General features: G+C 31.7%; 3 protein-coding genes across 3 annotated transcripts; 1 reads left to right on the forward strand and 2 right to left on the reverse strand.

Annotated features, from left to right (window-relative positions):
* Positions 1 to 199: 199 nt before the first annotated feature.
* Positions 200 to 3,947, reverse strand: LOC100799134 (polygalacturonase QRT2). The gene is made up of 9 exons (XM_003534324.5): positions 3,467 to 3,947; positions 3,230 to 3,355; positions 2,939 to 3,106; positions 2,821 to 2,847; positions 2,512 to 2,719; positions 2,322 to 2,403; positions 2,103 to 2,211; positions 810 to 926; positions 200 to 655 (listed from the first exon to the last, which is right to left on the reverse strand). The coding sequence occupies exons 1-9, from the start codon at positions 3,731 to 3,733 to the stop codon at positions 434 to 436; spliced, it is 1,326 nt and encodes a 441-aa protein (XP_003534372.1). The 5' UTR covers positions 3,734 to 3,947; the 3' UTR covers positions 200 to 433.
* A 2,431-nt stretch (positions 3,948 to 6,378) lies between these two features.
* Positions 6,379 to 7,652, reverse strand: LOC100801980 (GRAS family protein TF80). Its single transcript, XM_006588255.1, has 2 exons — positions 7,234 to 7,652; positions 6,379 to 7,078 (listed from the first exon to the last, which is right to left on the reverse strand). Exons 1-2 carry the CDS (start codon positions 7,650 to 7,652, stop codon positions 6,379 to 6,381), a joined length of 1,119 nt encoding a protein of 372 aa, XP_006588318.1.
* A 5,126-nt stretch (positions 7,653 to 12,778) lies between these two features.
* On the forward strand, positions 12,779 to 20,816 carry LOC100802505 (probable inactive purple acid phosphatase 27). Its single transcript, XM_003533448.5, has 13 exons — positions 12,779 to 13,268; positions 13,371 to 13,458; positions 17,263 to 17,529; positions 17,610 to 17,718; positions 17,853 to 17,967; positions 18,120 to 18,252; positions 18,384 to 18,571; positions 19,112 to 19,298; positions 19,385 to 19,452; positions 19,553 to 19,643; positions 19,731 to 19,919; positions 20,062 to 20,142; positions 20,316 to 20,816. Exons 1-13 carry the CDS (start codon positions 12,916 to 12,918, stop codon positions 20,367 to 20,369), a joined length of 1,923 nt encoding a protein of 640 aa, XP_003533496.1. The 5' UTR covers positions 12,779 to 12,915; the 3' UTR covers positions 20,370 to 20,816.
* The last annotated feature ends 6,209 nt before the right edge of the window (positions 20,817 to 27,025 follow it).

Below are 27,025 nucleotides of genomic sequence, written 5' to 3' on the forward strand. Positions count from 1 at the left end.
AATATTCATCAGGTTAAAATTTAAGGTCTTGTAGGGACAAACATAGTACTCCAAGGAACTACTGAGACTTACCCAACATATTTCCAAGGAAGCAGAAATTGTTAAACATCCCAAAAGTCAACAGTTGTTTCAAAGTTCAAACAGAGTAAAGCCAAACATTGAAATGGAAACTAGTTGAAAGCAAAAAAGAACTCTCATGTAAAAATAACTGGTAGTAGTTGATATATGACTATAACATTAGACATCGCTTTCATCTTTATTATATTGTTACATTCTTTATCCTTTTGACTCGTTTCCCCTCTATTCATCGCAAAACTATCGTTACAAATAGCAGCTGCCAAAAAAGTCAGCTGAGCTAGTCGTCAATTATACCAACCTATATACCCACAATTGAAATTATTGAACCACGTACTAGCTTTTTCAATTTGTGTTTTCATGGAGTGCATTGAGGAAAAAAATTTCCTCTGTTGACATATCTAACATTTTCACATGTAGCAATGGTGCCACCGTGGCCTTGGGGTTCTAAAATCACATCCTGCACGTAAATTTGTCTGCAAGGGACGGCTCGGCTGCAGTCAAATTTGATAGCCACTTCTGAGGCACTTGTTCCTCTTATGTTTTGGTACAACACATTGCTTAATTGCACAGCTGAGTCCTGCATGGTGCCATTTCAACAAACATGGTTATGACTTGTCATAATATGATTGATTACCCATTTCTTTTAATAATATACATCTACTAGGAAAGAAAGAGTTTCTCTCTTTGGATTTTAATAGTCATGGATGATTGGAAGTTGAGAACTTGGTCACCTGCTCCTGGCATGGCTTCGCTTGATCACAGTAGTATTGATCTACGATTATGGGATTTGTCACATTTTGCATCGCTATGTTCAAAAATTTGATGTTCCTTGCATAGCCAGAACCTCCCTGCGTTGAGACAGAAACAAAAGATATGATTTGAGGTATCACAATAAAGCTCACACCTATCTTGCAATAAATAGAAATTTACCCACGTAATGATGTGTGTTGTTTAAATGAAAAATCTTTTAGAGTATGTTTGGATGTGAAAATTTAAAATTCTGAGAAATTTTAAATTATAAGAATTTCAAATACTTCAATTGAAATTCTTTTATTTTCAAAATTTTGTATTTGGATAAAAAAATTAAAATTATGAGGATGAAAAAAATGAATGAAAAAAAAGAGAAAATATAATTGATGTGTTAGTTATATGTATTCCTCTATACTTACACTCGATCGATATTTTAAGAGTGTTTCTTGAAAAAGATTGTAAGAAGAGAATTTCAATTTCTCACCTTTTAGAAGGAAATTGAAATTCCAGACTTTTAGTTGTTTAAAATTCTGTTTTAAAATTCCAAAATTTTAAATTCTTCATAAAAAACATTCAAACAATGAATTCTAAATTATAAAAATTTAAATTCTCTGATAAATTATTTTCCTTAGTTAAAATTCTTTATCTAAACGCACTCTTAAAGATTTTAGTGCGTCCACCACCGTATTTCGCTCAATCTACAAAAATGAAGAATGTCTCGTGAAATATGGAAAAGATTTAATGCTTTGGAAGAGAAATATATATATATATATATATATATATATATATATATATATATATATATTAACTGTGAAAAATTCATAATAAACTATGATTGAGGTCAGCTTTGAGCCAATTAGAAGAAAAAGTACTTTTAAAAAAAAAACTTGTCCGAGGGGCCTGTTATTTCAAAGGGTGGTCAAGAGGACAAGAACATACGAAGTGGAAATTTGTCAACCTTGGTGCACTATTTTTCTCACGCAAGTTCCAATTCTTGTATCATTCGTCAACTTCCCCCATGTTTGTCTTATCGGTTTTGCGCCTAAAATTTGGCAATTTGTGTTCACTGGACTGAATTTTAACTAACTTATTCCAAAAGGCTTTTGAACTTAGGTAAAGCCACAACAAAAATTAGTAGGCATAAGTTGAAATTCATCTTTTTTTCAAGTTCTACTTCAATTTTCTAAACCTCCATTGTCTCTATTCTTTCAACTGTCTCAGGAGTTGTGAATTGCCTAACAGCCTAAATTTCAAATCACAAGACCAACTTTTACCTGCCAAGTCTTAATTCTCACCCCATTAGCCGTTCCTATTAAGGTTGCTCTGTTCACTACCACATTAGAGACTTCAGCTTCTGAGTTATCAGCTCCCAAGCTTCCAATGCTACAAAAAAAAATATTATGAGTAAAAATTTAACCAACAACGTAAAATTGATCCAAATAAAACTCCAACTTGTATGTATGTGGTGTAATATATTTATGTAATCATAAAACCTTATTCCATGTCCAGGTCCGCAGGTAATATCTGTGGCTCGTACGTTTTGGGACCCGCTTATTATTGAAATACAATCATCACCTTCCATAAACAAAATATGCAAAATATTAAAACGTTTAACTGAATCCAATTTCTCCTTTTGCATATATATATATATTATTTTTCTTTTTTTCATTTTGTGGTCCTTACCTGTCCCAATATCAGTGTTGCTTATGACAATATTTTGTGTGTCTGCGACATGAATTCCATCAGTGTTGGGGCTGTCACCTGGTGCTCTGATGACGAGATTCGAAACAATAACATTGAAGCATCCTTCAAAGGTTACATGCATTTGAGGTGCATCTTTAAACCTCAGGTTTGTCACTTTCAAGTTGTTGCATTGATAGAAAGTCACGGCCTATGTAACAAAAAAATTCCATGAGTTAGGAAAGCAGAACAGACCACCCTACATCTCCTTGTAACACTTTATGGTACAATAAAGAATATTAATTATCTTACTTTTGGTCTTGGTCCGTCGTTGCATTGCTGTGAATCAACGCGAGGAGAGGAAAGAAATGAATGTCAGTATTCATAATTAATATAAATGAAAATTGGAATGAGACGTTCGAAGAGTTACATGGTTAGTGTTGACTTTGCAGGAGCTTTGCCACCACTTTTTCCCTTTGCCATTGAATGTGCCACCACCACCAACTCTGAAATTTGAAACTCTATCAAACACAATCCAGTGTTGTCTATCTTCTTGGTATGCCGACATTTGAGTCCATGCCTCGATTGTTCCATAGAGCTTACATGATGAGTTAGGAAAATAGAAGAATTATTACAATGAATTGCTTGTCAAGATGTAAGGTAAAAACTAAAATTAGCTAATTTCTCACTAAGCGTTACTTATGAACATGTATCATCTCACCATAAAGGCAGTGTTGGGTCGACATGGACCAGAAAATGTTATTGGCTTAAGACGATAGATCTTATTTTCAGGTACCACGAGGATAGCCCCTCTAGAACATGCTTCATTCCATGCCTTCCCAAATGCCTGAAGAACAAGAAGAATGGCTAAAAATAAAAGAAAATTGAAAGAGATTGAGAATGAACTAAATTTACACGTAAAAATCTTGTCTTTTTTATTGATAACATGATATGCTACCTCGCTGTCATCTCTTCCATCTGCTTTGGCTCCAAAGTCATCAACACTAACTGTTCCACGAGGCCTAGAAGAAGAAAGATGGATAGCTCTATTAGCCCTTGTTAAAAGTCCAAAATGTTCATGTTTTGTCTTGATCAATCTCCCATCATGCACAAGGTAGTGTTTAACATTTGTTTTATAAAATGGTTCCTGTATGTAATAGCCATTACATAAGACAAATGAAGCGAGGACAATGAAAAGTGAGATAGTTGGCGTTTGTGGAAACATTTGGATGTTTCACTTTGTGAGAAAAAGAACAAACTGAATGAAGGGCAAAAGTTGGAAGTTTGATAGAGAGATTTCGTGGTAATTGCCAAATGACGAGCAAGTGGTGTGTACTTATAGAAAAATTGGAGCTACTTTTCTAGAGAGGAAATCAATTGTGAGTTAGAAGCAAAGTGCACTAGTTAATTAGAGAATGTTTTCCATTGAGTCTAGAGGAATGGATAATGCATAGCAGAATAGGTACTACTAATATTAACTACTTGGGTACATTTATTCAAGTATTGCAACGAGCCAATCAATTCTTTCCCGTTCTTGAAAATTCAAGAATTCTCTCTCTCTCTCTCTCTCTCTCTCTCTCTCTCTATATATATATATATATATATATATATATATATATATATATATATATATATATTGCAATGAGGCAATCAATTCTTTCCCATTGTTGAAAATATTTTCTTTAATTTTTTAATCAATATTTGAAGTCCTTCCATCAATATTAAATATAATAAGATGTTTATAAATTATTTTTAAAACAGTACTACCTTGGTCTTTTATAAAAGAAATAAATTGATCCTTTTTTATCCTTTACATAACATTTTTCCCCTAAATATTCATATTTTATATTTTAATTTATCTGAAAAAATATGTATGTATTGACCACGTAAATCTTTTTTACATTATCATACAATCATAATTTATCATTTATCATAAATTTACTGATTTTTATAATAATTATTTTAAAAGTCATTTCTATAATAATTTATGATTGAATATTATTATAAAATTACTTTATATTGTCAATATATAACCATTAAACTCAACTTATATTTCTATATTTATGCGTTATTGTATTTTTTCCTGATGCATTAGGCCAGCACACCACATGCAGTCACTTGTTTAAAAATACATGAGAGTAAGTTGAATGCTTCCCCTTTATAAGGAACAGCGACCTCTTAATCCAATTTTTATTGGGGTCTTTGACCTTTTGAAATTAAGCAATAGCTAAATCATTTGAAGCAGAGGAGTTTCGGAAGAAGGGAAAAGATGTTATTGTGACAATATGAGGATGGGATAGCATGTGATTTATGAGTGAAAAACTGGCCGTAATGTGCTGTGGAAATAGAAAACCGAAGCATACATAACATTGTTATGGGGCACGGGACGGGATTACTTTCCAAATCATTTATAAGTCTCCGAGATGAAGCTACCACGCTAAGCCCATAATTTCAACATAACCACTAGTGGTAATGTTTATGTCACATTCAGTAAGCTTTTCTTATATCTTGCACCTGTCCTTCTCGTTAGTTCACAAGTTAGGTTGCTTTGGTTCCAAAGTTGGTACGTGGACGCAATCCAATTCAGAACGAAAAAAAGAAAAAAAAGAAAAAAAACAAGTGCTCCCCGTAACCCAATAATTAATGCAGTCATTTACCCTGAAAGCTATATTCTAGTAACTGAAACAGAAAACATGAACAAAGGTGGGGATTTAGTTAGATGAAAAGAAGAAAAAAAATGAAATTTATAAAAATCATGTATATTCGTTTGTGGGTATGAGTGAGGTAGGTAGATGGCACAATCCGTTGCGGAAAAACCAAAGAAAATGTTGACAAAGAAACTAGAGATTCATGTAATGTATGTATATTTGTATGGATAGTTGACTTGGATAAGAAAAAAATTTATATTTAAAATTTTAATAGCAACCTACTCAACTTATTAGTACTGTGACATGAGAATATTATCTTTACACAAAACGATTTCTCTTTTATTTTTGTTTTTTTGGTCAAAAGTTATCAAACGAAATGTCTGTATACTGTTTAGTCATTTATTAGGCCTGCAAAATTTCTGCTTGGCCCAAAAGTTATGTAATACTGTACTTAAGAGTTTTCTCAAAAATGGACTTGCTTGTAAGTTGTAATCGAGTTGAGCTAATTAAATTTGGATCAATCATCTCTATAAACTGGTCTAGCATGATCCGGATTCTATTAGATCAATAAATTTGACCAATAATATATTAGGGCCGAACCCATTGGGTGATTAATATGCAATCATTCAAGGTTGCTCGTCAAAATTATACAGTATGTGCTTTAATTAGTGCTTACACATCCTTCTTTAATTAGTTCTTACACCTCCAACATAACTCAGTGATGACAATCGGATCTCAATTTAACTGTCTTAAAAACGGCATTTTTTTTTGTGAGGATCTTAAAAACGAACGGCATTGAGCACACACAATTGCCCTTTCACAGAGTTTAGCAATAATGAAAACTGCTAACGCCTTTTAATTTACTTTCTTTAACACCTTTTAACTGAGAATGAGACTTGCATAACATTCACCCAATTTAAAAAAATGTATAATTAATATATTTTAACAAATGAAAAATATTAACAACACACTCTTTTTAACACACTCTTTTCATCTATCAATATAGTAAAGACTATACTAAGTAACGTGTTTAATCGCATGAATTGGCAAAATTCTTCCTAATATAATAAAGGCTACTTCATTATTCAGCATATACCTTCTGAAACGATAGGAGTCCTTGGTTCCTATAATAATTGTCCTGACAGGGGTCATAAGAGATCAGGTTCGAGTCCGGTATATATCTATATATCATATCAATAAAATAAAATAAAAAATATACCTTCTAAAACTTCCAGGCTGAAACTGAAAAGAGAGGAACATTGTGCCGATAGATAAACAAGCACTTGTTCTTCTGATGGATGTGGTATCCAGGTACATAGGTTTGCAACAGCTTTGTTGCCAGCCTTATCCCATTGGAGCTGATAGGTTCCCTCCTAAATCCAGCCAATTCAAGCCTTGGGATCCATGTCACTAGTTTCTCATGCCTTTCCTTTCTCTCAACTCCTTCACCTGCAACAATGTTCCTTATCTCTTCCCCAAGTAACATCTTCTCCATTAGGCTTCTCCTTTCTGATGTTCTGGAAGTGGAAGCTTCCAAGCAATCAAACAGTGTGCTATAAAATTTCAAAGCACTTCTCACCCTCTTTGTCAAACTAGACCCATTATTAACATTTGACTCTTGCTCAGTAATCACCATCACTTTTGGTTGGAGCTTCCACAGGCCATAGAGAAAAGACTCCATCTTATGTGATGGACATGGAGAGAAAGGTGAGAGTGCTGAATCAGGACTTGGATTCACCACCTTCTTCTTTTTGGGTTTGGCAAGCATCTCAGGAAACATCCTTTGACCAGTACCCCTCCTCATTTTGACCATCTCATTATCATCATCGGTGGCAAGAAGAGAGTGAAGCTGAAGCACAGAACTAATAGCAAGAGGCTCACCTTTCTTGATAGGCAATTTCTCAGGGTCAAGATTCTCCAAACTGCTTACAACAGGATTGAATTGGAAATTAGGAAATGCAACCTTTCAGCTTCAACTCCAAGATGCAACCCCATTTGCTCTAAAACCTCCTTCTTCTCATGTATGGCTGTGATAGTAATTTTCAGACATGTTGGTGTGTTTGGTTTTAATAAACACTTCATGAGATTAGTCCACTGAAGAGCATTATAAGATGGACTGAGATCAAGGACATTAATCGATGTTTCCCCTTTCATGGCTTCAATAATGGCCTGATTTGTGATGGTGTGTGCGATCTTTATGAAGGGGTAGAAATCAAAGAATAATTTCTTGACTAATTGTTGTTCGGGAGTTGATAGTGTTTTTACCAAATGGAGAACTTTGGGTACACCACGCAAATTTTTGACGACTTGGCAATAGGCTAGTGCCTCAATGAAATAAGTGGCAACGCGTTGCATGGAATCACCATCAGAGGAAGCAAGTTGAGAGAGATGGTAGAGTGCAATATCTGCATCATTGAAGTTGCCTAATTCAGTAAGCCTGACACAGTCATTAAGAAGATTGATTAAGTGTATGCGCTCGTCATCATCCCAGTTCATCCCTTGCACACCGGTGGTAGTACTGTGAACCTACTATAGAACAAAAATTAATTACTATACATTAAGGGGTTAAACACCCTTTTGGTACCTGGAGGATAGCAAACAAAGAGGAGTAAAATTTCTTATGATCATTTTATCGTTAGCCCAACTCAATCACAAAACTAGTTCATAGGATTTTTCACTTGCATGCACTATTTTGGTGAGCAATTAAAACCTTTTTCTTTCCTTCTTTTTCCTTTTAAATGCAACATTTATTTTCTTTTCCTTGAGAAATTTCAGGAAGAGTAATATTAGAGATCATGTTACCTGAGTCCATAACTTTGGCTGAAGACTCACCTTGCATGTAACCCAGCAGCCTTGCTCTCAAATAATTTTTACTGCTTTTATTTCATTTCATTTTTTTTTGTCAATAACTCATTCATTGAAAATGCCGATCAACATGTATGCAAAGAGTCTTTGTACTTCTAACATTATTAAAACAGTCTTTGTACTCCTAACATTATTAAATAATGATGTTATTTCTAACATTATTAAAATGCAAGACAATATTGAGATTCTCTCTCAAACATAATCTAAAGTTCAAACTCAATAACTTTAAAAAGTGTCATTAAGAAGATCCATTAGAGAAAGAAAAAAATATAATTTGATATGATTATGACATACTTCTTGAAAAACATGAATATGACATTAGGTTGACTAAGAATGTCTAATTGATCTTAATCAAGTCATGTTATGCTTTAACTCTCAAGTATATTAATGTCATAAATAATATAATAAAATCGATGATTGAACATGATATTTGAAATATCATCAAATTACTTAAAAGTGTAAAACATATAAGTTATAGATAAATATCTAGTCACACAAGACACTAGAAAAGCATTACAACATACACACTCAATATGAACAATTTAGTAACTTAAACTTACAAACACCAAAAAAAGAAAAACAGAGAAATTACTTCCACCTATTACAAAGAAACGTAGATGAACTAGTCTTAGGTCTTGGTTGGGAGTTTGGACTAATGACCCAAAGAGATCTGTATATGGATTCTAAAGTTGTGTTTTATAGGAATAAGTTCAACTAAAGTTAAAAGTAGCTCTTGTCATGATCGGTTTCTGCATTCAGGTGGCGACAATAAAAGAAATTGATTTTGTCGCCATTGATTTGTACATTGTAATTTGTACACACTACGTGCGACGGTAGATTCTGAGATTTCTAACGAGAATTGTTTTATTCTCTTCACAAAAATAAGTTTTATATATTATTGCTGGACAAAGTGAGTATCTTGATTCCATTCAACAACAATTTATCAATGTACGTACAAACGAACCAAGTGACATTTTCTATTTCCTTGATGCTTAGTACACTCTACATAGTGTGTAATGAGTGATGGGTTCATATGCTGCCAAAAGATGTTACTTGGATTCATGTAAAACGGTACACAGATTTGTTTGGAAACGAGGATGAGACCCAAATCTTTTGTCTCACTCCTCGATCTGCGGAGAAATGATATGTGTGTTCTTGCAAAGCAAATGGAAATGACATATTTATTTTTTACAACCTGATCACTAGATAAGTGGATGGTATATTTTAAGCAAATAGCACCCTAATATTTAAGAAGGAATATACTAGCTAGTTAAAAAAAATAAGAAAAAAAATATACTTTCCTATCCGATGTAATAAGAAGCTTAGGATCCATAATCGATTGTCCTAGTGTGACTTTGCTTACGAGCTTCGGCTATCACTATGTCTGGTTAAATTTAGAGTTAAAGTTTTGCATGTCCTTTTAGTATATGATTTCTTAGAGCCTCTATAGTGTTGAGTTGTTTATTAAGTTGCTTAAGTGAATTTTTGGTGGGTCATATGCACCACCACATTGCACTTGGAGAATTTTTACTATTTTTTTCTTCAACATGATAAGTTGCTTAAATGAATCCAATTGAAATTATTTATTGAAAAAGTAATTTTTCTACGTATAATGTTGCTTAAATAAACAATTATACTTAAACTAGTTAAACCCTGTTGGTTAACTCTAAATTTTTTTACATAAGCAGCCGCGTTGGAGTTAATCTTACATGATAAATAAATAAGATATTATCTCATTATAGTTATTAAGACCACATAATTCACCAAAGTAAAAAAAAAATTGTTAATGAATAAAAGTTCTTGATTAAAGCATTAGCTATAATAGCTTTATCAAAACCAACAAGTTAAAAGTCAAAGAAACTAATCCATGAAGGGGCTTTGTTATGACCCAATTTTTTTAAAAAAAATATATATATAATGTAATACTTTTTGAAAAAATAATATATATATATATATATATATATATATATAAAATTAGAAATAACTTATATTTTTAGTTGGCACTAATAAGATTTCTTATAATATTTTCAAATATTTGTTAAAGTTAATTTATTTTCCAATTATTAATGATTTTAAGTTATTGAAAGAGTATAAAAAATAATTTATAATTTTTAGTCAATGAAAAAGCATAAGGTTGGTTGAACATATGTTTTCCTTCCCATGTTTAGAATATCATAACTTTTTTTTTTCTCAATATGTATATATATAAGTAATGGCCATAATGAAAATCAAACTTAAGTTCATATACATTTATTTCAATTCTCCATTACTAGGTGAATCTTAATAATATAGCTATAATATTTGGATATCATATTATGTGCAAACATTTCATTCAACTTAGGGACTCAAATAGTATAATTAGGATACATGATAGACCAAAAGTGCAAGTAAGCCTATAAAAAATAAAAACTTTTTTATGTTCTTTCAATGACAAGTAGTTCCATCGTTGTGTTCAATGATTATTTTTTAATTCAAAATAATGAATTTTTCAGATAACACAAGTAGTTTGCACCTTAATTTCTCCGTACATCTTCCGAAGGTTTCCATTTGTGGGAGTCATTACCAAGGGTTTCAGTTTTGCCTAGGGGAAGCTTGATCTGAAACATTCCAATTTTTCTCTATAGCCATGGCCCTGACAAAATGGAATTCAAACAATGTGGCCTTTTTTTTTTTTTTTTTTTTTATAAGAGAGAAACATAATCTTTTTACCTGAACTGCAATTCTTATTATTGGACTAAGCAATCCTAAACTTTAGGAGATTACAAGGGTTAGGAGATTGTTGCTTTTCTGTTTAGACGTGAAAACTTTCCTCAAAAACATAAATTTATTATACGTAGAAAACGAAAGCATGGAAAATCTGCACAAGAGAAGCAACGGCTTTCCTTTTCAAAGCAATAGCAAACAAGACGAGCATTTGAATAGAAATTGTATAGATTTATCTTTGGATTAACGTAGGAAATGAAGTAATTCGATAGGAAATAAAAGGGGGAAAAAGTGTTGGACATCAATAGAGATTACTAATCATGCATTGAGTAAATCATTAATTGCACTTCCATACACTCGTCAAGAAATATCCTTGTAATATTGAAGGAACAATGTCAATAATTATAATATATATATATATATATATATATATATACCATTCTTTCGTAAGAGACCAATAAAACTCATTATCGTTCTTCCCATTACTAATAATACAAAATATTTTATAAAGTGAAAGTACATTAAAATGCACCATATGAGTTTTTTAATAATTAATATAATTCATTAAATAAAAAAGAAATAAAAATAATTAAGAAATAACATCTAATTTATTCCTAGTTTTGGTGAAAAAACTGCATAAAAAACTAAGCCAAAGTCAAACATTCTTTCTTTCACAAAGACTTCAAAAAAAATATTTCTTATTATAAAAAATAGGTTTAAATATAATTTTTATACTTGAAAAATAAGTTATTTTTAATTTATTATTTAAAATTTATTTTTGATTATATATATATATGATATTTTTTTTATATTTCAATGTAATATCTATTATTAGTCTCATTTTATTAGGTGATAATGTGACAGATAAAATATCACATCATCAAGTCTAATCACTTAATACTAAGCCAAATTAAAACCATGTCATTATTTATTATTTAATTTATTTTAAAAATTCAAGTTTCAAAGCAATTTGTCAAAATAAATTAAATAATAAATAATGTCATAACTTCAATTCAACTAAATGTTAAGTGACTAAGCTTTATGAACTCATACTTTATATGTTATGTCGTCACTGACAGACACTATATTAAGACATAAAAAAATGTCAAATACATAAAGGTGAATTTTAGATAATAAATTAAAAATAATCTATTTTCTTAATATAATAAACATATTTAAGCCTAAAAAATAATAACTATAAATACAAATCAGATTTTATTTGATTGGTCAATATTATTATTATGACTTCTTTTTTATAGAAGATTAGACTTATGACTTATGAGAAATAAAATAGTAATTTAAAAGGAAATATTTAAAGTGTCCTAATTTTAGATAGTTAAACTTTTTATTATATATATATATATATATATATATATATATATATATATATATATATATATATATTCTTTCCTACATTGTTTTTTGTTTTTTTATATTCTTTCCAATATTAGAAATACGACTTATGATATGAAAATAGACAATTTGAATACACATTTCATAAAGTCTTAGAGTATCATAAATAAAAAGCATAATTTCTATAAATATAAATTTAATTGATTTCACTATTGTATTTTTTTAGAAATTCAATTATTAGCATTTTGGAAATAATTAAAAAGACTATTAAATTTAGGTTTTTGAAAATTAAAATGTGCAGAAAGAAATTAAAGCCGACTGAAACGGTGGGTGTGAAAACAGAAAGGAAAATGATAATCAAAGTCCAAGTGGCGCCCAACATGAAGCTCAAAGTCAAACTAAAATTCTATTCTGTTTCCTACTTAGCGTGAAGCCGTGAACTCAAACACTAGCCTAGATAGAGCGTGTATCATAATCATATCATATCATATCATGTAAACACAACCGATTAATAGGGAAAATTGGTACTACAATACACATCAAAACAGACACTCCCCACGAACGTACCCTTCTCCTTCCTAATATTAAAATCTTTACCCTTTTACTTTTACATTAATAATAAGTTAGACTTCTTGATATCTTAAAATCCTTACTAGTATCAAGCATCACAATCCATATAATTTATTTTCCTTATAAAAGCAGCATTTCTCACTTTGAAAACATATCCTAAGACTGATAACAATTACTACTCACTAGTATTTAAGAGAGGGAAAGTTTGTTCCAACATCGATAAACCCAAAACCAAGGCCTCCTTTCTTTTCTTCCTTGCAGACTCATCATGCCTTCTTATTCTTTTTCTTCCAGTAATTGGGTTCTGAAACATGTATCAATTTTACTTGTTTTGTTCCTTAGCCTTAGTTGTTCAACCTCTGAAACTCTCACTCCCTCACTCTTGGACTTTGTGGTTACCAACACCACAGTCCTACACAGCAATTTCACAGCGGTATCAGATTTCAGAATGATAAACAGACGAATTTTGAAGGGTTGTTCTGCTTCAAATCCCTTTGTTAAAGTCAATGTCACCTCAAATTCTAGTTTTTCGGATGACGAGTTCGTGACGGTCACTGTCACCGGGGTTTCCAGTCCTTCAGCCGGTGATTGGGTTGCTATGATCTCACCTTCCACTTCTGAGTAAGAATTGAGTTGTAGTATACTTATTTGTAATATGTGATTATAGATAATGGAGTTTTAACCAATAATAACAACTTGGTTTTTCTTTCATTGTACATGCAGTGTGAAAAATTGTATTCTGAATGAGGTCTACTATCTGCAAACTGGTGATACGGCCAAGCTTCCTCTGCTTTGCCATTACCCTGTCAAGGTAACTATGTTCATGCACACACACGCTTTAGTATTGTAGTATTTTACTTTTCTTCTATTTTGCCTTCAAATTATATAAATGCTCCACATTTGTTACAATCATTTTCTTCCACCGTATGTCATTAATTTATTCACCGAGAGTTGTGCCATATCCAGCTAGCCTAAACTAAAATATCTTTCACAACATAAGGGAAAATGCATAAAATAAATAAATAGTGAATGGAACAACGTGCATTCATGATACTGTTCATGGCATACCTCATTAATGCCGCACCTATTATCTTTGTTGGGTATATGGTGCAAAACTTACTTGTTTGCCAAATTATTAATACCTTTGTTCTCCATTTTCAACCACCTTATCTCCAACTAGTCCATCCCTCTCCCCTTTCAAGCTTATTAGTTGGTCTTTTCCATTTATTTGTAATTTTGCATTGTCGTTGTTTTTCATTAACTCTTCTTGTATCTTCTAGTATATAATTTAAGGGTCTTGTTCGTTATTGTCTTTAAGATACTGATTAAAAAATTTTAAATGATAAATTTTAATTAAAATTTGACATTACATATATTCTATTATTTCCAATACACTTTCAATGTGAATTTTAATAAAAAAATTTATTTTAAATTTCTTAATTAGTATCTTTATTATCGATTAGCATTGCAGGGGTTTTTAAATAAAAAATAAACATTCACTTAGTGTCAATCATATCAATCCTTTTATATTGATAAAAAAAATATTAGTCCCTGTATAATAAAATATTTACATGATATATATATATATTCTTGGAAATGTATTTCTTTATCATGCACATGTTTCAATCTTCCTATCCAAAATCAGGTTTGCTTACTAACTGCACAGTAATTCTTTAAGCCTTCTTACCATTTTATCAACTCAAAAGAAAAAGAAATCATAGTATATTAATGTGACCAAAAACATATATATTTTAGAGTAATTAATTTTAGTACTTACTCTAATTTACTTTTAATAACACTTTCTATTAATTTAATCTTTTATTAATTAACATATGACATCAATAACTTTATTTTTTTCATCTATTGTTCAAGGTTATAACACATAAATTAAGAAAAAACAATTAATTCTATCATATATGTTATTTATAATTTTCTAATATAATGGATGAGTATTATTCTTTTTTTTAAATTTATTATTTTGACATTTTATCAATTACTACCAAGTTTTTTGCTTATTGATTTTGTCAATTCATAGATGATTTGGCGTAATATCACATCAACCATAACTTGACACAAACTTAATTAACTGCATTGATTTAAAAAATTTGTGGAAACAATAACATTGTAATTAATATGAAACTTTATCATTCTCTTTATTTATTTACTTTGAAAGGTTGATTACATATAAAACAAAATTATTTATAAAGAATTAAGAATTCCTAACAAAATCATGTTGAAATCATATTCATAAATGAGATATTTATGAAAAAGCCCATTCCTATGATTCATTAATGCTAGTAAATTAGCATTAATTGGTTATTGTTGGCACATACCACAAATCATGCATAGACTCTCTTTCTTTCTCAAAAAAGTTTAGTTGGACTTTTCCATACGGACAAGTGGCAAGCATCCTCCAACTGTATATGTTCGCTCACGCTTTGCTTTTCGCAATCTATCTCGCCCCTAATTGAATTCATTTCTAGCCTTCATTTCGAAATCAAAGGGGGCAACAGTGTCCATGTGTAACATTTTCTAGTGTTTGCGGTTGCTTTACTTGTGTACATAACTTGGACGTCTTTTTTAAGGTTTCAACTCAATCCATGATAACGTTTTTGCTTTGTCCTCCTCCATTGCATTTATCTCTGTGTATTGAATTGTTTAGCTTTACACATTACACAAATGAACGAGTGGTAAAAAATTGTCTCATTTGAAATTTTCACATGCCATCATACTAACCCCCTACATCATATACTAGTTACTTAGTATTTTTGCAATCCAAATTTGGCTCGTTTCCTTCGTACTTTCAGTGCTACATCTTAATAAATAGTGTCAACCCAATAGGTAAAATATAGTATTTATAATTTTTTAAACATAGTGATATCCAATCTTGTCTACTCTTGTAATCAAACACATCAAAATGGTCAATTGCTTGATTTTAGAAAATACGTCTTGCACGTAATCATTTAGATATTGACGCGTCAAAATCAGATAGATAGATGTGGAAATAAATAATGTTCCCTTTAGTTCCTCACATGATGCACTGGGATTACACTCACAAAAACGTTTTTTTTTTTTTTTGGAACAGTCTTTTCTCCTTGGATTAAATCCCAGTTTGTTTGAATTGACGTTAAAAATGCAAGTATTCTCAATTTTTACTTCAAATCTAAGGAGAAAAAAATATAGAAGTTACGTAAAGTAGCTTTCAACTTGAGGTGGATTCAATGTGTCTGGAAGTCGAACTAAACACGCGCTCTTGTCAACAATAATATTTAACATAAAATAAAGTTCAAATTTCAGTTTGTGTGTGTATGAAAAGTGTTAAACATTATAAGTGCACCTTTATTCCTTTTAATTTAGATTTCGTGTGATAAGAAAAAACAAAGAAAAAATTGAGCTATTGAGCTATCTTGAAGGCATTGTTGTTTTAATTTAAGCATTATAAGTGCACCAATTTAGCCCTTTTAATTTAAGTGTAAATAAAATATTATTGTTGTTTCTTTTCGTACGTCAAAGAAGAATCTGAAACATCACCTAGGGGCATTAAAGCCAAAAATGGATGTTAGAATTGAGCTATTTTGAAGGCATTCTCGAAGTGACTTACGTTCACGCAATCTGTTATTGTTATTGCAAGCTCAAAGATAGTATTATGATATAATTTATTTTGGTTCCCATATGAGAGATCTACTCATTTGGTTAATTTATTTATTTTTGGTGAGGCCGGAATAAAGGCATATTCGTATTCGTTATTATCTACAAATTTATGCATTTCTAATTGCTCTGGACAGTAGCATTCTGATGATCTGTTGGATTTGATGCTTCCACCTGATTATCTTTTCTCCCTGCAAGTGTAGTTGATTGTCGTTAATAAGCACGTAATCGGTTATTTTAGCACTAGATCGATTTGGTTACATTGTCAACAACAAAATTTCTTATATAAATGTGTTATTTTCTTTTCCTTTTTTATTTATTAATTTTGTGATGTACATTTTGCTAATGTGCTTTTGTTGGTAAGTCCAAAAGCAGAAATATTGGACAAGATTGAAAACTACGAGTTGTAGATTTGAAGCTCCATGAGTGGATTCTTTAATAAAAGGCAAGAAAGCACTAACATTAATTAGTGATTAGTACATCGAAAGTGAAGTTTAGGTAATAGTTTTTGGGCACTATTTGTGTTTGGGTGTATGTGTTCTTTGTGATGTTGATTTTGCTAATGTGGTTTTGGTGAGAAGTCCAAAAGCAGAAAAATTGGACAATCTTGAAAACTACAAGTTGAAGATTTGAAGCCTCGTGAATGGGTTCCTTAATAAAAAACAATGTAGTAGAGTACTAATATTAATGATTAATACATCGAAAATGAGGTTTGGGCAATAATTATTGGCATTACTTGCGTGTGTGTGTGGATTTAAGGGAGCGAAGGTGAATTTCACTTATCTCAGATTCTCAGTTCTTAAAAAATTTCTATTTGAAAACTAAATAATTTTGTAATTTATGAATCAATTCTAATATGTTAGGAATTCCTTCTTGAGTAAAAAATTATCTCAAGCATTGAGTTCATGTAAATGCCCTATACGTTGTACTAATAAATGTGGTACAATCGGATTTACCAAAAACGCAGGCACAATACATGAAAAATGATCCAAATTACCTCAGTTGCAAAAAGAAAGAATGTAAGACATTCCAAAATGGGAAATGTGATGTCTCAACGTGCAGTGGTTCACTACAGTTTCATGTTATCAACATTAGAAGTGACATCGAGTTCGTGTTCTTCTCTGGTGGATTCGTGAAACCCTGCCTTGTGGGAAGGTCCACGCCTGTGAGCTTTGCTAATCCTAAGAGGCCACTCTATGGACATATTTCAAGCATAGATTCAACTGGAACATCAGTAAGTAGCAACCTACTCTTTCTGCTTCTAATCTTCTCTGTTCATCTATTCTTAATCTCAAATGTGATTTGGTGTTGCAGATGAGATTGACATGGGTTAGTGGAGACAAGGAGCCTCAGCAAATCCAATATGGAAATGGAAAAACAGTTACTTCAGCAGTCACTACATTTTCACAGGATGATATGTGCAGTGAGTGCTTTACTTTTCCCTACTCATATATTGAGTGAAGTAGTTCTTTACATTATTGACAAATGATAAACCAGATTTTCATAATTGTTTTAGAATGGTTTTACCCATTGTTCGTTTCCATCCAAAATTGACAGGTTCAACGCTGCCAAGTCCTGCTAAGGATTTCGGATGGCATGATCCAGGATACATCCACTCAGCACTTATGACTGGACTTAAGCCTTCAAGCACCTTCTCCTACAGATATGGAAGGTATGAACTTTATGGAATAAATTGAGCTTATAGTTTGAGAAAATATCTATTTAGTCATTTTTAGATACATTAATAATCTTATCTGAATATGATTTCAATAATTGAGATTTAAGTCATTAAATAAGTTGATTTTCCTTCTGCTTATGGTTCAGTGGCTCCGTTGGTTGGAGTGAAGAAATCAAATTTTCAACTCCACCCGCTGGAGGATCAGATGAGCTCAGATTCATTGCATTTGGTGATATGGGCAAGACTCCTCTTGATGCTTCAGAAGAACACTACATTCAGGTAAACTGTTACTTCAAATATATTAGCATTTAGATTTCAGATGCATATTGGGATAGGCCACTATGATTTGGCTAGTGGTGTAAGGTTTAGGTACTTTGTACTGACCAGCTCTTGTCTTGTTTCTCCAACAGCCAGGAGCTCTTTCTGTGATTAAAGCCATAGCCAATGATGTAAATTCCAACAATATAAATTCAGTCTTTCACATCGGAGACATAAGCTATGCAACAGGTTTTCTAGCAGAATGGGATTACTTTCTTCACCTTATCAACCCAGTAGCTTCCAGGATTTCTTATATGACAGCAATAGGGAACCATGAGAGGTATTACACCCACACAAATGATAATTCTGTCCAACGAACATTTTCCTCAAATATCTACATTACTTGAACAGTTTAGACAAAAGTTCCCACAAAATCATTATTCATTACTTAATTTCCAGTAAAATTATTGATTACTTAATTTTCAAAATTTAATGCACTTTATTAATTCATCATATACTCCTAACTGAAGCATTGTATTTTTATTTTATTTTGAATAAGGCATACAAAAGAGGGCGAGCCCTGGTGCAGCGGTAAAGTTGTGCCTTGGTGACTTGTTGGTCATGGGTTCGAATCCGGAAACAGTCTCTTTGCATATGCAAGGGTAAGGCTGCGTACAATATCCCTCCCCCATACCTTCGCATAGCGAAGAGCCTCTGGGCAATGGGGTACGAAGTTTTTAAGGCATACAAAAGCAAATAGAAAGATAAAATAGAAGAAAAAAAATACTCCTAACTGAATAACAGGAAAAGTAAATTTGATGAAAAATAGGAAACAAAAATATGGTACGGTATCATTTCTAAACTTCTTGTTTATACTTAGGGATTATATAGATTCTGGTTCAGTATATGTTACTCCTGACTCTGGTGGGGAATGTGGAGTGCCTTATGAAACATACTTTCCAATGCCAACTTCAGCAAAGGATAAGCCTTGGTACTCAATTGAACAAGGAAGTGTTCATTTCACAGTAATATCAACTGAGCATGCCTGGTCAGAGAATTCTGAGCAGGTAAAATGAGGGAAGCCATTATTCTGTTTCTTATATTTCTAGTTCAATTGAATAGTTACATAATATGTGTAACTTCCCTATTGCAGTATGTGTGGATGCAAAAGGACATGGCATCAGTTAATCGACAGAAAACACCTTGGCTAATCTTCATGGGGTAAGCGAGTTGTGCAAAATTTTAAAGAGTTGGTAATCTCAACTTCAAAGCATCAATGGATCTAATCTATTAAGCATATGCATGACATTTTCACGTGCAGACATAGACCGATGTACACCACCAACCATGGATTCGTACCTTCTGAAAACAAATTTATGAAAGCTGTGGAGCCATTGCTATTAGAAAATAAGGTTAGCAAATAAATGAAGCTCCTTAGACCTTGTGTACAGTTCATTGACATGCTTGTAGTAATTGACTGTATTGTGAACATGAAACAGGTTGACTTGGTTCTTTTCGGCCATGTGCACAATTATGAGAGAACTTGTTCCGTGTTTCAAAATGAATGTAAAGCCATGCCTACAAAAGATAAAAATGGGATGGACACATATGATGGCAGAAATTACAGTGCCCCTGTGCATGCTGTCATTGGCATGGCTGGCTTCACCTTAGACAAGTTCTCAAACAATGTAATTATCCCTTCTCAACCCTCCACACTTTCTATATTTTCTCTGCATGCAAGCATAATTTTTTCATATATACATCCAAATCTTCAGGATAGTGCTTATGATTTTCTACTAAGCAATCTTTTATGTTTTCTTGCGTTGACAGGTGGAGAGCTGGAGCCTGAAAAGGATTTCAGAGTTTGGCTATTTAAGAGCACATGCTACGAGGAATGATTTAAACTTGGAGGTTAGTGTTTATATGCTTATGTTCCAATCTCACTCGCCTCCATAGTAACAGGAAATGAACAGAGTTTATTAAATTTTTAACCCGTTCAGTTTACGTCTGTTTATATATTGCTACCAGATTTCTTAGTGGATCATTTTACAAATTATATTTGACTATCATCTACTTCATTGTAGTTTGTCATCTCAGATACAAGAGAAGTTAAGGACAGTTTCCACATCACAAAGTAACAGCTCTCTCAAGATAGAAAGCATACATAAGTGAAAGGTATATTATAAATAGAGACATACAGACAAATACACAAATAGATGTTATTGGAAGGCAAAGGAGATCTACAGACCAACAATTTCACTCTTGATACTGTATATGGTTGTAATTTTGTTTAGACTATGAATTCTTGTAGCTTTAACATCTGTATTTCTTGTCCAAATCTGGATGGAAGTTCTTTTTAATGACATTCACAAGTAAGCCTTTTTATTATTGACAATCTTAAGATGAATTGAGGAGCGCACCCATGGTCTGATAGAATTGAAGAATGTAACACACATGCACAGCAATGCAAATGTTTAAACACGACTTCACATGTGGTAGTGTGAAAGAACAAATAAGAACAGCTCGAAGCAATTCAAGCAAATACAAATCTAGTTTCCAACCATCAACTAAGGCACGTGGATTAATTTTACAAAACTTATATACAAGATGAGATGTAATAATAGTAAGTTCCAATGATCATTGATAAGTGTTACAGACAATCAAATCATACAAGGTTCATCTTCTAAAATTTAAGTGCTGCCCAAATGGGTATCATATAATCATAATAAACAATGCAAGCATGCATGTTCAAAAACGGGTTTTGATTGTTTCTTTCTGGCTGATAATAAGTATTCAGCATTGCTAGGAGTACTATTAGGAAGTGCCTCCATAAGCTACTGTCGTATTCATCAATGATGTACAAGCCATTATTACAGAGATTGAGAAAGTCGAAAGTGGATGGAACTTTTTATATAAAGATTATCACTGAGAAAGTATATTTGGCTTATAAAAAAATGATAAAAGCTCTATAATCATTATTAATTTTGAATTGACTTTTTTTTATTGGTCAACAATTTGAATTGACTAGCATCAATTCATTCTCACAATTTGAATTTAACTTGATTCAACAACTCGTTATTTTATGGCTCGTTTGGATCACTTAATCAACAGTTTTAGTCCAGAACAATTTCTACCTTTCCACATAAGGATAAGACTTCCTGTACTTCTTTTATTGCTTCATGCACATCTATTTATAATATATAAAAGTTGAGTTATTCCATATTACGTTGTCACGTTAGCAAAAATCATGATGTGGAAGAAGAACATTCTTCTATTGAGTGATACTCACAACCTCCAAATGTCCCAGTTTTCTGCATTCCCTTCTACGTACCTACTCTTCATCTCAAGGTTTTTCACATACAACTCTGTCCTCTCTTAGATCTTCAGCACAGAAGAACCTTCTGAAATTTGATCACTTTCTTTAGATTTTTGTCAATATTAGAGATTCTACGTTCGCGATTATGATGATGATGCTATAGCAGTAGTATTTCGTGAACCATATTCACATCAAAGACCGAATCGCAGGACCTCCAATAACATATGGCAACCGACGATAACATCAATTAGACAAATTTGGGGTTGTGCGAGCCTCTTCACATCAAACCCCGAACCGCACGACACTCCATGAAACCTCGATCAAACCCTCTGAATCGTACGATACTCGACGAAAACTCGGTCAAACGAATTTGGGGATTGTTAGAACAAAGGATGAAAGTTTGAAAAAAAAGAAAGAAAAAAAAAAAGCTTCAAGTCCCACATCGCTCAGGATAAACACTTGAATAGTGTTTCACTCCCTATATATAGAGAGCTCATTTCTTCTTTTTTCCTTGCCCCAGTTGAGAAGCATTTCCTCAACTTTTCTTTCTCCCTCCCATATTTCAGCCGATGCATTTCCGGCAAATTTCTCCCTCTTTCTTTCTGTCGCTCTAAAATTTTGATTGGCTTTAAGAGTGATTTTTTAAGTCACATTTTTCGGTTGGCTTTAAGAGTGACTTTGTAAGTCATATTTTTCGGTTGGCTTTAAGAGTGACTTTGTAAGTCATATTTTTCGGTTGGCTTTGAGAGTGACTTTTTAAGTCACATTTTTCGGTTGGTTATTAGAGTGACTTTTCAAGTCATATTTTCGGGTGGCTTTAGAGTGACTTTTCAAGTCATACAAGAGGGTGTAATTCTAGAAAAGGTTCCCTCAGTGCAGTGGAAATCTTATACAGTGATCTGGGCTATTTTATCCTGGGGACGTCGTGGTTGATAGTCTGCTTGCACAATTTTTGGCAGTGTCACGAAACGTCTTAAAGAAAGTGACATTGTTCGTGACTCAGTCAGTAATTTTTTCGGTTTGCCATAAACTATTGTTACAACAGGGATGTGCAAGCATCTTCACATGAAAGACCGAATCGCAAGACACTCCCCCAATCACATACTGCATTGTTAGTGAGAGCCTCTCCACAATCGCATACTTGAAAGTTTTGGTGTTACACATAGGCAAGACTTTATATTGAGTTTTGTTGATTTTTATTTTCACTTTTGTGATATATTTATTTTTTTTATGCGTAGATTTTCCCGTTGTAAAAACTAATCTTGCTAAAAAATATTGAAAAGATAGATACAAAAATATGAAAATAGGATAGACACTGCAAAAACACAATATAACTTGGAAAGAAGAAGAGATTTCCAAATGGTGGTATGTAAACAATTTGTATTTCTTTATATGCAAATTGTTTTTTGTATTAAATTGAAATTCAAATTCAAATTAGTCATTGGAATCTAAATTCAAATCTAATAGACATAAGTGTTTGATTTTTGTCCTCTTCTTTAATATTGACATTTTATAAGTCGTATAGACACGCACACTTGTGTGAAAGTTGAACTATTAGTGTTTTATATAATTTTAAATGAATGTGAACTTTTGTTAGGCTTAATTAATAAGGTTGATGAATTTGTGTCTTCAGAATGTTTCTTTGTTTAAATAATCACATTGCCTCACTTTAGGGATACATGTAGACATTTTAAAATATATTGTTAGTCCTTGGTTGACAGCAACAGAACATGGTCCTGGAGAAAAATAAGCATAAGAGTCAGAGGTATAACTCAAAGGCATCAGATCAACATTTGAATGTGTATCACCCAAAAACTTAAAATACGCTAATTTTAACAAATAAAGTCATTATATATTTTTGTTAATTTATTTATCTATATTTGTTAATGTATACGCATGTTTATTATATATGTTACTTCATGAAATTTTATTTCACGTCCAAGAGTTCAAGGAGTTGGTTATGAATATCATAATCTTTTCTCAATATTAAGATAATTGTCCAAATGTAGCAACACAACTTTGTCTCTTCCAAGGACATTATACAATCATGGTTACTTAAGACTCGCCTTCCTCTTTTAACAAATAAAGTCATTATACATTTTTGTTAATTTATTTATCTCCATATCTGTTAATGTATACACATGCTTATTATATATGTTGCTTCATGAAATTTCATTTCACCGCCTTAATTTCATAAATTCTAATATTAGGTCCAAATGTAGCAACACAACTTTGTATCTTCCAACAAGTCAAAAGGTGCATCTTTATCATCTGATGAAGAAGTTTATGAAATCTCACAAACTCATTTAAGAAAAAAGGCAAATAAAGAAGATGACACAACTCAAAGTCCAAAGTTACAACTATCCAAGTCAAAAGATGCATCTTCATCATCAAAAAAAGAAGAAAGTCCATTAAAGAAAAATGTGAAAAAAATTATGTCATAAGCAAAAGCTCCAAGCTACAAGTATCCAAGAAGTCAAAAGATGTATCTTCATCATCAAATGAAGTTTATTCAATCTTAGAAAGTCCATTAAGGAGAAAGGTGAATAAACAAACTGTTCTAACATCCTCTGATGAAGAGCTAATCTTACTTCAAAGTTTAAAAAGAAGCACATCCAAAAAAACAAAATTTAACAACAGGTCACCAACAAAAGGAAATAAATACAAAAAGTCTATTTAAACAAATAATTTTTGGAGTTCTATTAGCATAATTTTTATGTGTTTTAACATTATAGTTAACTATTTTCCTTTCATTATATATATTTCACATTATGTGTTTTAACATTATGTGCTTTATTATGTCAATTTCATTTTATTCTTATATTATTCTTATAATATTTATGCATAACACTTACTTTTCTCGTTACTTAACTTTAGCTGATTGGTCATACTTCAATTTTAAAATATTTCCTTATAAATATATGGATAAATACAAATTATCTTAATTTATGCATAATTTTTTTAACTCATTTAACCATCAATAATATAAAATATCATTAATAATTATATTTTTAATTTTTATTTATCTATCAAATTATTTATTTAAATATTTTTTAAATTATTTATAAACCCATACATCGTGCGGGTCTATGTCTAGTTTCATTGTAATGTGGAAAGTCCTTTCCAAAATGAGTTTTTCATAATGAAATGAGAAGTGCAAGAAGGAATAACCTACACATTACTAACAAAACACACATACATATGTTTGGCATCATCACTCATACTTGGGCTTGGAATCAATTTGGCCAAACATTTTGTTTTTTTTCCTCATTTAAGAGAGATAATCATTTATTAAAAATTGATAAAAATAAGTGAAAATAAATTGAATTGAACACATTAAATTTATAAATCCTTTGAATTAGAAAGAAGTTTGTTAGACCATTTACACAGTGGATTACTTTTCAGAATAAAAAAAAAACAGTATCACTTTTCTTATTCTTAATCGTTCCAACGTGGGACCTTCCCTCTTCAGTCTTAACCGCAGGCTCACGTGCTTTCAACGTTATTCAACATGAATCTAAAGTCTAAACGCTCCATGCTCACAAGTAATTCTCTCCTACACACGCTTTTCATTCAAAAGTCAAAATTTATGTAGAATATAACCCATGCACACGGCAAATCATGCCCAGTTACATTATTCATTAATAAAAATGGCCTAAACCAAACCATTTTATGTAAACCCCTTCCTTCCATTCCCCAAACCCAATTCATAAGAGTCAGAAAAACAAACCTATATTAAAAGAATGGCAAGGGTGATCAAAAGCAGGCTCATGGTTTTGGCCATCATCGGAATGCTAATGCTTTCTAGCATCAACGATGTTGTCGGTTGCAATGGTTACATGCAGCGCTTGATACATCATTGTGGTGCTTACTTATGTCGAGAAATCTAGGCCCAAAGACAGACCCATCGCATGGGTGCTGTAACGTCGTAAAAAACGTGAACATTTTTTGTGTGTGTGTAAGCAATTAACTAAGCATATTGTGCAATTGCCGGATATGGACATGGTTTTTATGTTGCTCAATTTTGTGGAAATCCTATTCCCCCTGGAACCAACTGTGGAGGTAAAAATAAAATCAATTTAATTTCAACTAATTTTCTGCTGCTTAATAGTACTAATAATTAAATTAGATGTGAAAGTTGCATCCTAATCCATTCCATTCAATTTCGTTTGTTTTGCAGGTGTGAAACAACCTTAATATACCATGTGTTACTTCTCATGATGTGAAGGATGAAATAACATACAACAATAATAACATACAGTGCTTTTTGCGAAGCCAATCAAGTGGCTGATACCTTGGCCAAGTTTAGTCTTAGTTCTAATGATTGTGTGGTTTTTTTATTCTATTCCTTCTTTGATCTCTTTACAAGTTTTAGCTGTGATGTAATTCAGTCATTCAGACTTGCTTCCCGCGTGGAGTATAGCTTTTCTCTTGGGGGCCTTTGGCCCTTTTTGTAAGAAAAAAAACACATTCAGGGCTATCCATTATCTCTTGTTGCTTAAAAAATTATTCCAATAGCATGGTCCATAGTCAACACAAATACTTAAAATCAAGAAAAATATAGTAAATGAACATTTAAGTATTTAAGATGACTTAGTTCCCCAATAAGTTATGAGTCTAATACTTATGGATTATAAAATAATTTTATACCATCATTTAATTATAAATTATTGTTTGATTTATTTTAAAATATTTATTTTAAAAATTAATAAACTTATTATAGATTGTAATTAAATAATTGTGTAAAAGATTATGTTATTCAAAGTTTATAAACTTATAAAATGACTTGTAAAATATATGGTCTCTTGAGACAAATTATGAGTTGAAAAATTCATTTTGTTTTTACAATGTATTTTATCCTCATTTTATTTTCTTATAGGGTGTTTGGATGCGTGGTACGTCAGGAAATTTTATCCAACACCCACGTCCAACATATGTTAGCTTCCAATTTCCCACGTTTTGGATTCACGTCATATGATTCTGATGCATAAAACACATGGTTAAACTCTTTCTTTTGTTAGTAAGGCTTATTATGAGTTTCTTTTCAAACCAACAAAATTTACCACATGATTGAAAATACATTTTGCCCCCACTATTCGCATCTTTGTGAAAACTGCAAAAGCTACATCTAGTAGCATTCAGTCGGATGTGAAAAACCACGTCCTAGATACATTTTCAAACACGTTGTTAATCATTCTAAATTGTAAGTAATATTAAAACCACACATGGAGGGAAGATTGAAAAATGTTTTCATCAAGAAAATTACTTTTTGACTAGTACAATTGTTATATTAAGTTATTTTAAGACACTTAATTGTTTTCTTGATACATGTATTACATATAATTAAAATAATATTAACTATTTTTGTTATTATTATATATACTAAAAGAAGTATATTAAATTTGAAACTCTTAAAATTGTATTTGAAATCTACTATGTCACAAGGTTGATTAAATAATTTTTTATCAAAAATAATTC

The sequence above is a fragment of the Glycine max genome, chromosome 9 (assembly GCF_000004515.6).
Source record: "Glycine max cultivar Williams 82 chromosome 9, Glycine_max_v4.0, whole genome shotgun sequence".
Taxonomy (NCBI): Eukaryota; Viridiplantae; Streptophyta; class Magnoliopsida; order Fabales; family Fabaceae; genus Glycine; species Glycine max.

Bases quoted from the DNA above. Each gene is read 5' to 3' on its own strand.
- LOC100799134 (XM_003534324.5), bottom strand. From the start codon at position 3,733: ATGTTTCCACAAACGCCAACTATCTCACTTTTCATTGTCCTCGCTTCA. The intron at 3,107-3,229 runs GTGAGATGATAC...TCATCATGTAAG, and splicing joins GACCCAACACTGCCTTTATG to CTCTATGGAACAATCGAGGC. The intron at 2,720-2,820 runs GTAAGATAATTA...TTTGTTACATAG, and splicing joins ACGACGGACCAAGACCAAAA to GCCGTGACTTTCTATCAATG.
- LOC100801980 (XM_006588255.1), bottom strand. From the start codon at position 7,652: ATGAACTGGGATGATGACGAGCGCATACACTTAATCAATCTTCTTAAT. The intron at 7,079-7,233 runs GTGTTTATTAAA...TGTTGTAAGCAG, and splicing joins CAGTGGACTAATCTCATGAA to TTTGGAGAATCTTGACCCTG.
- LOC100802505 (XM_003533448.5), top strand. From the start codon at position 12,916: ATGCCTTCTTATTCTTTTTCTTCCAGTAATTGGGTTCTGAAACATGTA. The intron at 19,299-19,384 runs GTAAAATGAGGG...TCCCTATTGCAG, and splicing joins GGTCAGAGAATTCTGAGCAG to TATGTGTGGATGCAAAAGGA. The intron at 20,143-20,315 runs GTTAGTGTTTAT...ACTTCATTGTAG, and splicing joins GGAATGATTTAAACTTGGAG to TTTGTCATCTCAGATACAAG.